The sequence below is a fragment of the Hyperolius riggenbachi genome, chromosome 11 (assembly GCF_040937935.1).
Source record: "Hyperolius riggenbachi isolate aHypRig1 chromosome 11, aHypRig1.pri, whole genome shotgun sequence".
NCBI classification, from domain to species: Eukaryota; Metazoa; Chordata; class Amphibia; order Anura; family Hyperoliidae; genus Hyperolius; species Hyperolius riggenbachi.
Window position 1 is genome coordinate 82,830,683 of NC_090656.1, and position 17,968 is coordinate 82,848,650.

General features: G+C 44.1%; 1 protein-coding gene across 2 annotated transcripts in view; it reads left to right on the top strand.

The window, feature by feature from the left end:
* SPTBN2 (spectrin beta, non-erythrocytic 2) overlaps positions 1 to 17,968 on the top strand; it is a 322,588-nt gene that overhangs the window by 103,512 nt on the left and 201,108 nt on the right. For both annotated transcript variants that reach the window (XM_068260592.1, XM_068260590.1), the window contains exon 2: positions 4,115 to 4,337. In XM_068260592.1, the coding sequence (XP_068116693.1) occupies positions 4,178 to 4,337 (160 nt within the window). In that variant the 5' untranslated portion in view covers positions 4,115 to 4,177. The remainder of the gene's footprint in view (positions 1 to 4,114; positions 4,338 to 17,968) is intronic.

A 17,968-nucleotide genomic window follows, 5' to 3' on the forward strand; every position in this document is an offset into this window, starting at 1 on the left:
TAATTGTATTAATTTTTCATTATAAATGTAGGTGGTGGCATAGCTAGAGATTATGGGGCCCCATAGCAAAATTTTCATGAGGCCCTCAGAACTAGGCACTCTTGAGCAATGCCACCTCCCCCTACCCTATGGATATGAGTTTATTGGTCAAGATACATTCTTATGCTTTCTTCACTGCAAATATCCATGGACACTGAGACAAAGTGAGAGAGAGGAGGAAAACAGGAAAGTAAATAGTTAATACATCAAGTACCAACTGGGCCCCTCTGCTCCAGGGACCCATAACAGCTGCTATGGCTATTGCTACGCCCCTGAATGTAGGAGATTGTATATGGTGTATGTAATTTTACTTTGTGGCCACTAGATGGTTTACAGTAAGTGTTCGCTTTTTTTTTAGCTAATTCCCCCTCATCTGTGACTAATCACAAGTTGTAATTTGATCCCTCAGCTGGGTCGGCTGGCTGCCTCTGCATAGGAGCTAATTTTTTAACACAGGATGTTAACCCTATGTCTGCTTCCATGAAAGCAGGAAGTAGACACACTGCAGATTTATTGCAGAATTTGTATCAGCTGTAACAAAGCAATGTTATTATGCTGTTGCTTATCTTTTAGGCTTCTTTCCCACTAAGACGTTGCGTTAGATGCCACGTTAAGGTCGCATAACGTGCCCCTAACGCAACGCATAGTGGGGTTGAAGCTGGACGTTACATTGAGCTGCGTTAAGCGGCTCTTCACGTGTCCTGTGATGCCGTCATGCGTACTCTTGGACGCATGCGGCATCACGTGGTCCCGCCAGCCAATTGCCGCACAGAGCGGCGCTCCAGGAAGTAAACACTGCACATCACACCGGGCAGGGAATATTAATTAGCCATTTGGCTGGCCGAGGAGGAGGAGGGAAGACCTCCTCCTCCAACATTACTGAGCATGTGCGCACAGTCTAATGCGGCTTAGCCACGCATAACGCACAGCATGCAGCACTTTCAACTGACGTACAGCGGTACAATGTAACGCAACGTGAGCACTGTGAACAGCCCATTGATTTTTCATTGCTGTGCGGTGGGGTGCGTTACAGGCTGCATTAACGTGCGCCTGTAACGTCTCACTGTGAAAGCAGCCTTAGAGCGGAGAGGAGGTTCTGAGTTCAGGTCCAATTTAATCATCTAGATACAACTTACTTGACTGGGCAAGGGACAGATGGGGCGGTATAAGTTTAACAGGTTTAACAAAAAGTGAAGCTAGACAGAGCTTTAAGCCTTAATAGATAAGAACACAGCGAGTTTTCTTTAATTTGTGATGTCCAGTTCCAAAGGTTATACTTGTAATTTAACATGATTGCTTTGAGAATTTGCTTTATTCCGTTTTGGGGGTTTTGTTGATCTTTGAACACTTATTAGTGACTTGGAAATTTTGCAAATCTGTCATCCCAATCTGTCACCAAGCACAGAGAAATAACTGCAAGCAAAATGCAAATGATGTATACTAATACTGCATTTTATTTAACAAAATGAATTAACATATTGGATAAGGTTGGATAAAAAAAGAAAGAAAAAAAAAACTATTTCGGGCTAACTATGCTCTATTCTCTTCTTTTGGTCTCCAGTACTTCTGCAGTGGAGATAATTGAACAGTTGCTAATTAGGTCACATGGCAGGAAAAGCTAATTAGGATTGTTAAAAATAGGAAGTTAATTAGGGTGGAAATGTACAACTTGTGACAGCTGAGGTCATTGTTTCACACAGAGACACAAGGGATATGAATGTCCCACCTACGGTTCCCTTTCCTAATACACTGATAGGTGAATGTATTATTTTACATATATTGGAACGCAGAATGCATTAAGTGATCCCAAGGTGATAATAAACTGACGAGGTAAACAAATGTATTGATCCTCCTACTCCTAAAAATGACTTTTTTTTAGATATCCTATGGTTTTATTTTATATCCATACATATTTGTGTTTATCCTTCTACTCCTAAAAATGACGTCTTCTTTTTTTTGTAGATATCCTATGGTTTTATTTAATATCTACATTATATTTAATATTTACAAATTTAGATTGAATGTATTATTGTCTTTGCTTAATGGCAGTCTATTAAGTGTCCCAGAGTTAAAATACATGAACTAATGAGCTTTTTCTACCTCTTTTCTACCTCTTCCCTGCCCTCAGAAGTTGTATTCTGCCAGGGAAACTTTTATAGCTGTAATTTACTTATCAGTGAGGGTTACTATGTTACCGACAAGGTACTGACAAGACAGAAGCTGTCACTTGCATGCCTGAAAATTAACTCTTTCAGGCAGAAAAATAAGAAAAGATAAAACAGACTTGTTATGTCACTACAAGTTTATCTCATCATGTCACATTTTGCCCTTGGGAACACTTTAAGGGTTACTCTACTTTAGTACAAAAATGTATAAGATATAATATCATCGCTGCACGAGTCATAATATAAATGAACAATTTTAACCACTTCACCACTGAGGGGTTTTACCCCTTGAACACCAGAGCAATTTTCACCTTTCAGCGCTCCTTCCATTCATTCGTCTATAACTTTATTATTACTTATCACAATGAAATGAACTATATCTTGTTTTTTTCGCCACCAATTAGGCTTTCTTTAGGTGGGACATTATGCCAAGAATTATTGTATTCTAAATGTGTTTTAATGGGAAAATAGGAAAAAATGTGGGAAAAGATTATTATTTTTCAGTTTTCGGCCATTATAGCTTTTTTATAATAATGCATGCTACTGTAAATAAAACCCATGAAATGTATTTGCCCATTTGTCCCGGTTATAAAACCGTTTAAATTATGTCCCTATCACAATGTATGGCGCCAATATTTTATTTGGAAATAAAGGTGCATTTTTTTCAGTTTTGCATCCATCCCTAATTACAAGCCCGTAGTTTATAAAGTAACAGTGTTATACCCTCTTGACATAAATATTTAAAAAGTTCAGTGCCTAAGGTAACTATTTATGGTTTTTTTATTTATTGTATATATATATATATATATATTTTTTTTTTTTAATTACAAAAAAAAAAAATTGGGGAGTGTGGGAGGTAATGAGTTAATTTATTGCGGAAAACTAATGTATTTGTATATGTAAAATGCTTTAGGGTGTAGTTTTACTATTTGGCCACAAGATGGCCACAGTGAGTTTGTTTACATGCGACCTGTAAGCATCCGGAAGGACGCTTACAGGAAGCAGTGCCAGGCTGGGAACATCACAATGATCGCGCTGTTTCTAATAGAAGCAGCGGATCATTGCGTTAGCTTAGAATCAGGGAGATGAAAGATTTGGGCAAAAAAACAATGGGCAAACACTGACTAAATCATTAATACATCATTAGTGTAAAAATTAAACACTATTGTTCATTACGTTATTTTCACTGGAGTTTCTCTTTCAAGGTGAAATCCTAGTTTATATCTCCATTCCATTTATTTTCTGCCTAGGTGCCTTAACACTGAAAGCCCATCTCCAGGCACAAATATTTTCCCGGTGCCTAAAGTATTTAATAATCTGATTTCAAATAAATTATTTATAAAATAGGTGGTTAGGAGACAGCTCACTAGCCATTTCCTGTAGCACAGTCTTCCTGAATGGCAAATGTCATTATTCTCAGGAAGCCCTACTTGTTTTACTTCTACTTGTGCCCCACCCCCTGGCAGTCCACAGCAAATGCCTCACAAAGGGCCATATTCTATTTCAAGTGATAACTAAATTGCAAACCCAAGCTACTTATCACCTTGCCACCGCACATAGATTAGAGGCAAATCCTATTGCCGGTTTCACTTGTGCGATAGCTGATCGTTAGGGAGCATCACTCAGGTGAAAGCCTAATTGATGCTCCCATATCCCGAGTGGTGGAGAGCGAGGTTCAGCATCATGGCACTATTGCCTCGCTCCCCCAGGAGATGCGTGTGACTCGGCAAACATCTACCACCATCTTCCTCGCCACTGCTTCTGAGGGTCTCTTTTAATGAAGTAGACCACCAGAGCTCCCCGTTGGTCCGTCTGTGCAGTGCTCAAGCATATAGATAACACATGGCAAATAAATTATAGGAGACTGTATATCATAAACAAGGCTTCTAACTCTTGTTATTATTCCACAGGTTTACCACTGCCATTGAAAATAGCTTCTGTTCTGCATCCTGTTTGACATTTTCACCGCAGCCATGAGCAGCCCCCTGTCACCTACAGACTATGACAGCTTGGAGATTCAGCAGCAATATAATGACATCAATAACCGGTGGGATCTGGCTAATGATGACGACTGGGACAACGAAAATAGTTCTGCACGTCTTTTTGAGAGATCGAGAATCAAAGCACTAGCAGGTAAGCACACTGAGGACTGCTTCACGCAGTGTCCAGTACGTAGTGATAAAGCACCCCTGAAGAGTTCTAAAATCAAAAGGTAGATACCACCCATTTGTTCCAGCAAAGGATCCCTTTAAACTTATTTCACTGAAGCCAGTTTAATAAATTCCTTCCAGTCATGCTCCTAGCTGGGGACATGAGCATACCAACTGGGCATGCTCGAGATGAGTCCAAGCATGCCCAGTAGAACAAAACGCTCTTTGTTCTATTAGAGCTTCTTTGACTGGCTTGACACAAATAAGCTGAGAAAGAACCTTCAATGCAACAGAGAGTTGTAAGAAGATACAGGAAGCGATCGCAGGGGGACCAGAGCTGTGGGGGGGCCCTAACTACTAACCTTCCCTGTCTCCTATACAGGAGTCTATACTTCAGATCAGGTGTGTTGTGGCTGCACTTGCTATGGGTGTGAAGATCATGATGGCCACACTTATTTATGACCCTTGTGAGATGGGCCCCAAGGCTGTGATGGGCACCAAAAGGAGGCAAGGGAAAGGGTGTGAACATTGGGGGGGGGGGGGCATTAAAGTTTTACTGGGTGACCCCATGAATTTTAGTTACGCCATTACTCTGGACTATCCAGCTGCTCCCCACTACCAAAGAAAGTATCTACGTTTTCGTTGCTTTAATTATGATGATTTAATATGCAAACGACAACTGATGTGCAACAGATATGCTTGGGAGATTCTGAGCTTCTACCAGTTCTCCATGATCCCCCTCCCCATTGTTTATCTGTTTGCATAGCCATATTTACAACTTTATTATTGGCAAAAACTATCTGAGGATTTGTAGATGAATGATGAGCAAAGAGAATTGTATAAACAAACAGGGCCGGTTCTCTAATGAAGCAAGTTTAAACATTTGCATCAGGCGCAGAGATTACAGGGGCAGCATGTTTGTACTGTGTTTACACTAACAGCATTCAGTCAGAGTAGGAGGAGAAGCTAGAGGAGAGCGAGGTGGAGACGTCATCATTGGGGAAAAGCAGCTTGTTGTGTTGTGTGAGGAGTCTGACAGTGAGTGAGGAAAGGGAGGCAGGAGAGCAGCAGGCTTTCATTTGACTTGCACAGCAGAAGGGAGGAGGTGGCACTGCTGTCCTGACTGAGGAGGAATGGAGTGGCTGAGGGTGAGCAGTTTGTTTGTCACAGACATGGACTCACAGACGGCCAGTGTGCTATTGTGTCGATCTGCAGAATGTCATGTGAGAACATTAAAGGACAACTGTAATGAGAGGGATATGGAGGCTGCCAGATTTATTTCTAATACTAGTTGCCTGGCTGTTCTGCTGATCCTTTGCCTTTAAGACTTTCAGCCATAGACCCTGAACAAGAATGCAGCAGATCAGATGTTTCTGACATTATTGTCAGATCTGACAAGATTAGCTGCATGCTTGTTTCTAGTCTGATTTAGACACTTCTGAAGCCATAATGATCAGCAGGATATTTTATTATTATTATTATTTATTGTATTTATAAAGCGCCAACATATTACGCAGCGCTGCACAATAGATAAATGGGTTAACATACAAGGTAGAACATACAGAAACTCACAACGAAACAAGATCATGCAAATTATTTGATAACAATACAGTGTCATAGGTCAAAGTAGAGACTGTTCTAGTCCACAAGAGGGGTGATTGTCAGTAAGATTGCAAAATCAAGCTGAAAACACTAGGGAGGAGGGCCCTGCCAGAGGCTTACAATCTAAAGGGTGGGGGTGGAGACAATAGGTGCATCTTTTGAGAGGGTGTCTAACAGAACATATTATGGTGCTGGTGTAGGGGGGTATGCGAGCATGAAGAGGTGAGTCTTGAGAGCTTGTTTGAAGGTATTAAAGGTGGGGGCGAGTCTGACGGTTGGTGGGAGTGAGTTCCAGAGTGTAGGGGCAGCCCTGGTGAAGTCCTGCAATCGTGCATGTGACTGAGTTATGCGTGGTGCGACTAGGCGCAGGTCATTGGAGGATCGGAGGGGGCGGGCTGGTATGTGCCTGTGGACCAGATCAGAGATGTAGGTCGGGCAGGTCTTGTGCACTGATTTGTAGGCCAAGCACAGAATTTTGAAATTGATCCTAAAGCTGATGGGGAGCCAGTGTAGGGCTTTACAGAGCGAAGTTGTAGAGGTGCTGCGGTGAGAAGAATGTATCAGTCTAGCTGCCACATTCATTACCAATTGAAGTGGGGCAGTATGGTTAGAGGGGAGGCCAGACAAAAGAGAATTGCAGTAGTCTAGGCGGGAGATGACAAGGGCGTGGATAAGGAGTTTAGTGGTGTCAGGGGACAGGTAGAAGCGGATCTTGGAGATGTTGCGGAAGTGGAAGTTGCAGGATCTGGCAATACTTTGGATGTGGGGTTTAAAGGACAGTTCAGAGTCCAGAGTAACGCCTAGAAAGCGGGCTTGGGAGGTAGGGCGGATGGTAGTATTTTCGATAGTGATGTGCAGATCAGGGAGGGGTGCGGCTGTGCGGGGTAGGAATATTAGAAGCTCAGTCTTGTCAAAATTAAGCTTCAGGTACCTGGCAGCCATCCAGGAGGAAATGGATGTGAGGCAGGCAGAGACTTTGTCCATGGTAGAGGAGGAGAGAGCTGGGTTGTGGAGATATATCTGGGTGTCATCGGCATACAGGTGATAATTGAAACCCATGGAGGAGATGATTTTGCCAATTGAGGCAGTATAGAGTGAGAACAGTAGTGGTCCTAGGACGGAACCTTGAGGAACACCAACTGAGAGGGGTGTAGGAGTGGATGAGGAGCCATTGAAAAATGTTGTGAAGGAGCGGTTGGAGAGGTAGGAGGAGATCGAGGCTAAGGCTAGGTCCTGAATGCCCATTAGCTTCAGGGAGTGGAGGAGGAGGGAGTGGTCGACAGTGTCAAATGTAGAGGAGAGGTCCAGGAGGAGCAGGATGGAGTACTTACCTTCGGCTTTGGCAAGGGCAAGGTCATTGACAACTTTGGTGAGGGCTGTTTCTGTAGAATGGGCTGTGCGAAAACCAGATTGCAGAGGATCGAGAAGGGAGTAGGAATTAAGGAAGTTGGTCAGGCGTTGGTGAGTCAGGCATTCAAGAATTTTCGAGGCAAAAGGGAGGAGAGAGATTGGGCGGTAGTTGGATGGCAGAGCAGGGTCAAGTGAAGATTTCTTTAGCAGGGGAAGCGCAGTGGCCTGTTTGAATATGGAGGGAAAGATGCCGGTGGAGAAGGAGAGGTTGAACAGGTGGGTGAGGACCGGAGCCAGACCAGAAAAATGTGGGCGCAGAGAATCAGATGGGACCGGATCTAGGGGGCAGGAAGTGGCAGGTGAGGTTGCCAGCAGCTTTTTGACTTCCTCCACAGGATTGAAGGATGTAAGGGAGGAGAAAGAGGCAGGAGTCGGATGTGGTGGGGAGGCATGGGGGGAAAGAGTGGAGGAGAGAAATATCCCTCTGGATGGTTGTAATTTTGTTGATGAAGAAGTTTGATAGGTCAGTGGCTGAGAGGGTGGAGGTTGGGGGAGGAGGTGTGCGGTTGAGTAGGGCATTGAAGGTGGTAAAAAGACGACGTGGGTTGGAGGCTTGGGTAGCGATCAAGTGAGTGAAGTGTATCTGTTTGCTATCAGCGAGGGCAGTATGGTACGTCTGCAACTTGGTCTGATCTAAGGCTGCAGAGAGGTTACTGTTGTATTGAGCTGCCGCTTCGTTGGGGCAGGTTAGGCTGGGGAGGGAGGAGGAGAGGGAGTGGAGGGGAGTGGCTAGTACATTGGGGTCAAGGTTGCGCAGATCTCTCTGCCAACGTCCAGTTTGGGGAGGGGGACAGGGGGTGCTGGATGGAGTGAGGGTGAAGGTGATGAGGTGGTGGTCGGAGATGGGGAATGGTGCAGTGTCCAGGTTTGTAAGTGTGATGGCTTTGGAGAAAATTATGTCCAGAGTATTACCAGCTCTGTGGGTGGGGGCGTTAGTATGTTGAGTGAGGTCAAGGGAGTTGGTGAGCGAGAGAAGCTGAGTGGCAGCAGAGGTGGTAGGCTCATCAATTGGAATGTTAAAGTTTCCGAGGATGATTGTTGGGAGGTCGGAGGACAGGATGTGTGGGAGCCAGGAGGCAAGGTTTTCTAGGAAGTGCGATATTGTACTGGAGGGGGGGGGCGGTACAGGACTGCAATAATGGCTGGGAGGGGATGGTAGAGGCGGATAACATGGGCCTCAAAGGAGGTAAAGTAAAGAGAAGGGGGAGGGGTAAGGACACGGAAAGTGCAGGATGGGGAGAGGAGTAGTGCCACCCCTCCCCCAGGCCTGTTATCTGGTCTTGGGGTATGGCTGAGGTGTAGACCCCCGTAGGATAGGGCTGCAGCTGCAGGCAGGTCAGAGGGGGTGAGCCAAGTTTCAGTAAGGGCAAGAAAGGTGAGAGTTTTTGAGATAAAGAGGTCATGGATAGTTGTAAGCTTGTTGCGGATAGATCTGGCATTCCAGAGAGCACCAGATAGAGGAAGAGATTGTCTGAGTATGGGGCGGATGGGAATGAGATTGGGGCGAGAATGTTTGTGGGTATGGGGAGGGTGGGAGATGCGGCGGGGAGAGGGGCTTGGTGGGTGCATTTGGTTGTGGTGGGCGAGTGGGTAAGTATGAGGAGGGGAATGGGGGGGCTGGGAGACAGGAGTGGGCGAGAAGTGGACAAGGGACCAGGGGGAGGAGCAGATGGAGCCAGAACATGAGGCACCAATAGGGCGGGTGATCAAGGGAAAGAGGAGGAGGTATGAGGGAGGTACGCATAATGATGTGTTGGGGATACAAACTGTTGCACTGGGAGTGGTGGTGAAATAGGTAGGGAAAATGGTGTATCAGAGGTTGGAGAATACTTGGTGGTTGGCTTAACTAGGGCAATGGAGCAGTGTTTAGTAGATTATCAGTGCAGTTTGTTTTTATTTGGTGGGGTGGTTTGTAGGCTGTGCAGTTCAGATTCAAAGGCAGAGATGATTTAGTTAGACAGCAATAGTGTGCAGCAATACAAGTAAATTACAACAAAGATAATGATACCTTGATGTGGTGCTTACTTCAGCTGAATTACTGGTGAATTCGTTTAAATTTGTTTTTTCGCCCTTTGAAAGCTGCCCTTAGAAAGTGAACCTAATTGTCGCAAACCGACAATGTGGCCTCCTTATATACACATAGCTATAGCAATGTGTAATCAGGAAGGCCTGGTCAGCTCAGCTGGCAGACAATATGCAAATTAAGTAATGGGGGTGGTCTTGTCTCCTGCAAGTTCAAACAGATCTGTATGTGATACAGGCTTTGATGGAAATTGCAGGCCAGCCACCAGGAAATAAAGTGTGAACAAACAAAGCCAGAATTCAATAGCAATTACAATACTGTCTGTAATGCTACTCAGGTGCTAACACTATTACAGAGGAAGATCAAGAAAGCAAAAAGTGGACAAATACAAAAGATGGAAAATATCAGACATACACAGGCAAATGCAGGATGAGATTAAGCGTTTGGTTGCAGATTTCAGTGCAGTTCAGATTCAAAGATGGAAAATATCAGACATACCTGTTGAGAAAGGATAAGGATGATCAGGGAAATTGCAGATTGCGTCGCAGATGCAAGTATTATGAGTGATAGATGAGTCAGTGGGTTATGAGTCATAAACTGAATTCAGGTAAATTCGTTTTTTTCGCCCTTTGAAAGCTGCCTTTAGAAAGCGAACCTAATTGAGGTATTCAGGTATTGTTTAAAAGGAAATTGTTTAAAATGAACTTCTTACTTCAGTTGTCGTTTAAATGAAGCAGAGTAAATTGTCGGATGTGTGCGATCATTCGGGAGGAGGGGGCTCATCCTCACACAAGTTTGCATCAGGCAGCAAAAAGTCTAGAACCAGCCCTGTAAACAAAATATAAAACTCAGAGGCAAGTCTAGAAATGCATTGCAGTGACTGCGACTGACCCGAAGCACAAGGGGGAGAGGCAACACTCATACTGAAATTTGTGCATCAAAATTTCAGGACAGAATTTATTTTTAAGGATTTTAGCCTGGCCACATGGGCAGCAGTGCTGTCCAATTTCTGTGACTAAAGAGTTACTTTAAAGCACACTTGACCAGAGATATAGTTGCATAAGGTAAGCACAGAGGTATGTTCACACCAAATCCACATACCTCTGTGCATCATCCATTCCTCTCCTCATTTCCTTTAGACTGCGTAATCACTCATTGAAAAATTTTACCTTTGGCTAAAATTACATTTTCAGACAGGAAGGGGCAGGCAATGTTACCTCTTATCTCCCACCCACCCACCATTCCCTTCTCTTCCCTTCCACATTCACTCTCCATAAAAGGAGTCAACGTGAGGGTGAAAGGAGGGAACATCGCAACAATCCTGCCTTTTTCTGTCTGAACGGGAATACTGGCTTTATTCAAATGACAATTTTTGAAGGAGTGATTATGGGCCCGTGGGGGGGGGGGGGGGGGGGACTTATAGGGGGGAGGGGGGAGTTGAGACGAGAAGAGGAACAGATGATGCACAGGGGTATGGGAAGCCAGCATGAACATACTGTATCTCTGTGCTTACCTTAGGTAGCTTTGCCAAGTATGCTTTAAAGTGGAACTCCAGTGAAAATAGTGTAATAAAAAAGTGCTTCATTTTTACAATAATTATGTATAAATGATTTAGTCAATGTTTGTACATTGTAAAATCTTTTAAATCCCTGATTTACATTCTGACATTTATTACATGGTGTCATTTTTACTGTTGGCAGGTGATGTAGCTGCTGCATGTTTTTTTGGCAGTTGGAAACAGCTGTAAACAGCTATTTCCCACAATGCACCAAGGTTCACAGACAGGAAACTGCCAGGAGTACCACGGTCCTCAGAGTTTCTTGTGGAAGGGGTTTCACCACAATATCAGCCATACAGTGCCCCCTGATGATTTGTTTGTGAAAAGGAATAGATTTCTCATGTAAAAGGGGGTATCAGCTACTGATTGGGATAAAGTTAAATTCTTGGTCGGATTTTCTCTTTAAGTACAGTACATAACAGGTTCCCTCCCTTTCTAATATGATACACAACTGACAAATGAAAAGAAAAATCTGTAAATAACTGTTGCAGGCTGATCCTCTGACTGGTGACCTCCTCTTCTTCAGTTTTCAGACTCCCAGGTAAGTTTATCCCTTCCGGCAGTCCAGGCCTATTTTAGCCCTTACAGTTCACTATGCAACCCACAGCACTTGTATGAATTGTGCAGGGACAAATTCTCTTTATCACCAATGAAAGTCTCTTCACACAACTCAGCTGATGCATCTAGAGCTAAGTGCTTTCACAATGGCTATAGAAACATGTTCATGTGCAGCAGGTCCAGGGCCAGCTCTCTTTTTCCCTTCTTGGTCTTCCGTTTCCCAGGTGCCTCAAGGCAATACTTCTCCTGAAACGTCTCAGAACCCTCTTTTTAAACTCAGGAACGCCAGGCTCCAATGACACCACAGTCATAACACACTTTCCTTTGTTATCAGCAGTACTGCTTGTTTACCCAGATAATAGTAATTTGCTTATGTTTACCCTTCAGGACACCTAGGGTTGCATTCAACTGGCTCTTCAACTGCTTGATTTGCATACAGATAACACTGTTCTATTAAAGGTAGCCATACACTGGTCGATTTGCCATTAGATCGACCAGCTGACAGATCCCTATCTGATCGAATCTGATCAGAGAGGGATCGTATGGCTGCCTTTACTGCAAACAGATTGTGAATCGATTTCAGCCTGAAACCGATCACAATCTGTTGAGCTACTCCTGCCGCCTGTCTCCCCCCCGTATACATTACCTGATGCTGGCTCCCGGGCATCTTCTCCGCACTGCACGGCTCTGTTCCGGCTCCATCCCGGCGCTTCCTGTGTCACTCCCTGACCAGGAAGTTCAAATAGAGCGCCCTCTATTTGAACTTCCTGGTCACTGCAGTGACACAGGAAGCGCCGGGATGGAGCCGGAACAGAGCCGTGCAGAGCGGCGAAGATGCCCGGGAGCCAGCATCAGGTAATGTATACCTGATCGGATCGGCCACCGCTAGCGACGCGCTCCCTACCCGCGGGCGATCGAGGGTAATTTCCCGCACGGCGCGATCGACGGACCGATCCGATTTCGGGAGGAAATCTGATCGGCGGGTGCGTTTACCGCGAACGATTGGCAGCAGATTCGATCCCAGGATCGAATCTGCTGTCGAAACGGCCGCGAATCGGGCCAGTGTATGGCCACCTTTACAGTTACAATGCAAAGAAAAGAAAAAGTAGGCACAGGATGTTTCTCAGTAGATTTAGTGGGTTGGCATGAACCCTTCTTTCCATTACACAAGGGCAATTTGCAAGGGGAATGACATTTACCACCAATACCCCTTTTTATGAATCATGTAGATTGGCATTGCTCAGGGGGCATGTCAGTGGACTCTGCAATTCTTCGGACTACCAGAATTTAATGGAGGACAGGGGGTTAATGGGGCTGGGGGCAGGACAAGCAGTTTTATGAATAGTAAAAGAATGAAGAATACGTTTATTTAAAGAGAACCCGAGGCGGGGTTCTTACATCGCAATCCGCATACAGAGGCTGGGTCTGTCTATAGAGCCCAGCCTCTGTTGCTAGTTAGTTTCCTCCAAAGACCCCCCTGCGCGCTGTCTGACCCCATAAAACACAGTCGCGCTATGCGGCTGTGTTTACCTCACGAATGTCAGTCTCGGCTGCTCCCCCGCCTCCTGAATCGCTCCGGTCCCCACCCGCGTCCCTTTCCTCCAATCAGCGGGGAGGAGAGGGACGTGGGCGGGGACCGGAGCGATTCAGGAGGCGGGGGAGAGTGGAGACCGACATTAGTGAGATAAACACAGCTGGCTGTGACACGCTGCGTGTCACCAGCACGGCTGTGTTTTATGGGGTCTGACAGGGCGCAGGGGGGGCTTTGGAGGAAACTAACTAGCAACAGAGGCTGGGCTCTATAGACAGACACCATGGCCCATATGCAATTAACTTTTTCTCCTGAGTTTTCTCCTAGGTGATATCTTAAAACTTGTAAATAAAATGTGTTTTAAGACACCAGAAAGCAAGAAAATAATCAAAATAATTTTGGTAGTACCCTTTCACCTACTTGTTGGTACTTTTTAGTTTAAAAGTTCTGGAAAGTTATTTTAAATCGAAGATGAAAAATTATCTCCTAGGAGAAAACCCAGGTAAAAAAGTGAATTTCATATGGCCCCCAGCCTCTGTATGCGGATTGCGATGTAAGAACCCCGCCTCGGGTTCTCTTTAAACATTATTTTTTGGCTAGGAGAATTCCCATAATCTTCACCACTCATGTGCTATGTTTTGCTTGGTAAAGGTGATTATGTACTTTTTTGGGATACATTTAAAAACAGCGCCACAAAAAATAGCACAGGGTGATGTTGACAATGACTTACCTTGTTTAACGTTTTAGTACATGTCTAAAACGTTAAATAACGTTAGTAACAAGATGTCATTACCGGCATCTAGCATTATTATACATTACCTGGTCCCGGCGATCGCATCTTCTCTACTTCCTGGTTAGTATGAAGAAGTCCTGCAGCCAGCCAATCACCATGCATGGACTGAAGCCACAGGACAGCTGAGAACTAACTAGGAAGGGGAGGAGACGCAATCGCCGTGACCAGGTAATGTATGATTACACCACTTCCTACTCTCACACTGAACCCTCCTTCTATTTATGCCTAACCCTCAGACCCTCCCGGTGCCTAACACTACCCACTCTACCCCACTACCTAACCTTAACCACTCTACCCCTGCTGCCTAACTCTATCCACTCCACCCCCCTGCCTAACCCTAACACCCCTGCCTAATTTTAGCTACTGGCTGCTGCCGTAGGCATCAATACTAAAAGCCACGATTAGCGGCAAGGAAGTTAAATTATGGTGCCCGATAAATACAATTATGGCGGTATGTGCCTGCTATTTATCAGTCGCCATAATTTAACTTCCTTGCCGCTAATTACGGCTTTTACTATTGCCACCTATGGCACCATTTTTATCTGTGCTCATCCTGTGCCATTTTTATCTGCTTCACTTTTTTAGCCATATGCATCTTTACAATACATTAGCCAATCCCCCTCATAGAGTTAAATCTACCATGTGCTACAAGCTGCACGTGTTCTGGCTGCTTTCACAGTTTAATTAGATGTGTTAGCTAAGTATTCCAATAATAGAACTTTTCTTTGTCAAATTCCTTCAATGTTTCCATGGATACTTATGAAAACCCTGCCCTTCTGCAAACATTTCCTTTAGTGCAATGTAGATGATTAGCTAAGTGACTGATCACAGCTGATGGCTTCTAAACCTGTGAATATACACTGTGCCTATTTAGTCTCATCTACAGGCTGTTTAATGTGATTCCCAACTGTGATTGAGCTGAATAGGTGTTGGTGATGCAGAATACCAGAGAATTTACCCCCTGGTTATAGACAATGCTGGCTTACCTAGTAGGAGCCCATGTTGAGTCAGAAACTGACCAGACTTGAGCTGAACAGTTGGCTAACCATATGCAGTCTTGATGTCTGCTAGCAGGGAGTTAGCGGGTGGTTGCTTAGCACTGATCACAATGGTCTGGAAGACACACAAAAATTAATTGTATCAGGGAGTACCTTGGCAGTTAGAATAGCAGACCGGAAAGCTGGACAGAGTTGTTGGCACCAGTCTAAACTAGCTGACAAATCACAGTTTCAGTACATGTTTTTAGATTTTAGACATTTTAGGTTTTTATGCCACTTCAGCCTACAGTGTTGTTCACCTTATGCATCCGAGCAACTTTCACCTCCCATTCATTTTCCAATAACTTTATCACTTTATCAGTAATTATCACAATTAATTGATCTATATCTTGTTTTTTCCGCCACTAATTAGGCTTTCTTTGGGTGGTATGTTTTGGTAAGAATAATTTTTTTCTAACTCCATTTCAACAGGAAGATTAAGAAAGAAATGGAAAAAATTCATTATTTCTCAGATTTTGGCCATTATAGTTTGAAATTAATACATGGTACCGTAATTAAAACCCATGTATTTTATTTGCAAGGTCAGGTTTTGGCACCTAAATGTCAGGTTTTGGCGCCTAAACTGCCATACATTTTGCCGCCTTTTTAAACTGCGCCTGGGGCAAGATACCCGCCTGCCCCCCCCCCCCCCCCCCTAGATCCGTCCCTGTAAACAGCTAATTTTAAATGTAATGTAATGTAATTATTTAATAAAAAAAAATGTATGTGGGTGTAGTTTACTATTTGGCCACAAGATGGCCATAGTCAAAAAAGTCCTGAAAGCATACAATCACGCTTCCAGGAACTAGAAAGAGGACGGGGAACTTTTTTTTTTGCAGAAAGACCGCGGTCTCTGATAAGAGACCGTCAGTTTTTCTGCGGGGGGCTTAGATCAGTGAATGGGAACTATATTCACATTCACTGATCGGGGGGTTAACGGCAGGCAGCGAGAGCGCACGCGATTGCGTGCCTCAGGCAGTAGGAGCTGCACAGTCTATCTGGACGTATATATTCGTCCAGATAGACTTAAGTGGTTAAATGACTAGCTATAGAGGAATTGTGTCCTAAGAAACACTTTTCTAGCATGCAATTGCAATATAGCTTCTGCTGTAGGTCTGATAACTCTTGTCCTACTTACTCAAACTCAGCTGCACCAATATTTGGATACTGCCATTTTATGCATAGAATGGTATTATTGCAAGTCATACCATTGGGGACAATGCAAGTATTCCAAAGTAACTTCTAATGAAATAGGACAAAAATATTAAAGGATTCTCCCTTTGGATAAGTGATAAGGTGCCCATACATCTTGCGATTTTTCATGCTGACCGACCACCCGAGTCCATAATTTTATCAAATCAGATGAAAATCGGTGCAGCAACATGTAAGCCCAATTGAGGCTGAAGTTGGTCAAATGCATGCATGGTGGAAAATTTTGATCTGATGTGTTCGATTGGGTGCGCAGCAGTAACAGCGATATCGTGACAACTGACATACACGACAGACTTCCAGACGCTGTCCTCCCAAGTGTAATATGTCCACCCTGATTCCCGTGTGCAGTGGAAATTCTCACCTTGCCTGCTGGTGCGACTCCCAACCTGTTCTGCTTTCACCCTGTGGCACCAGGGCCATGTGTGATGTCACACATCCCACGTGGTACATTCGCTACGTGGAGGCACTCGCATTAATGTTGGACATGGGGGTGATGGCGGATGGGGCACGGAGTCATGCCAGCGGGACAGGTGATAATATACACTGCATGGGCATGGGGGGGATTTTACATTTGGGGGCATCCAGGAGGCGGTGTTGCTAGGCTGATTCCACATCAGGAATTGGTCCACGATGTATGGGTAGGCAACAGATCAGATTCAATTAGAGAAAACTCTGTCTCATGGTCAATCTGTCCATACATTGCTAGATGTATGTGCACCTTTAGACGTGGTGCTCAGATAGCAACTCTATTAAAGCAAACCTGTAGTAAATATCAAGTAGTGAGACGATTCATTGTATGTGTAGAAATAATGATAAATTGAACTTTCCAGGAATTTTATATTCTTATTTGCAATTTAAAAGCTAAGATACACAAGTCACTTCAGGTATTCTTTAGTTTAAGGTACCTGCACACTGTGCAAGTTTTTAAAACAGACTAGGAATTAGATTAAAAAACAACACTGAATAAAATTAAAATATATTAGAAAATAAGGACCTCTCAGTCTATACAGTATGTGATTTTTCTTATCAATCGGTCATTGATTGGACAGAGCCAGTGGTTGTGAGAACAGTATGTGATTGTGGGCGGTATGGTTTTGTATTAACTATGAGCAGTATAAGGCTTGGTTCCCACTTGCAATGGATCAAAATGACCCATTTAGATAAGAGTGGACAGTTCAGTGTCCCCTCCGATTAATTTTCTCATACGGATCGCGTCTGGAGTGAATGCATTTCGACCATAGGTCAATATGGGACCATAGGTCAAAAACGCATCTGCTAAAACAGGTCGGTGCACAGATAAGTTAACTGGCTTCCCCCTAAAATTGGCCCTAGACTACAATACATACACTACACGATACATACATAGACATATGACTATGGTAGGGATTAGATTGTGAGCCCATCTGAGGGACAGGTAAGTAACAAGACAATATACTCTGTACAGCCATGTGGAAGATGTTGGCGCAATATAACTACTAAAATAATAATAATAATGCATAGCGGAGCCGTTGAAAATAGCAAGTGGAAGCACAAGCTATTTTTAACATATTATCCGTTGCTGTGTTATCAAAAAATACAGAACGGCACGTTTTTGGTGCAAGTGGGAAACGAGCCTAAGGCCAAGTTCACAGTAGACCTCAAACGCAGCGTATGCGCAAATGGTGTGGTAAGCGCGTCCATTCAGGATGTGAGTGTATCCTGAGTGGATGGCTTTGCGTCATTCACATGTCCACTCCCATAGGCTTCCATTGTGTCCAATTCGCTGCATTTGCAGTGTATTTGCAGGAGGTTGGGACTTTACATTTGCGTTCCAGCTACTTTGTTGTGCATTTGCGTTCCCTGTGACGGTGTAAACACATTTTATTAATAATATAGGATGTATTTATTGTC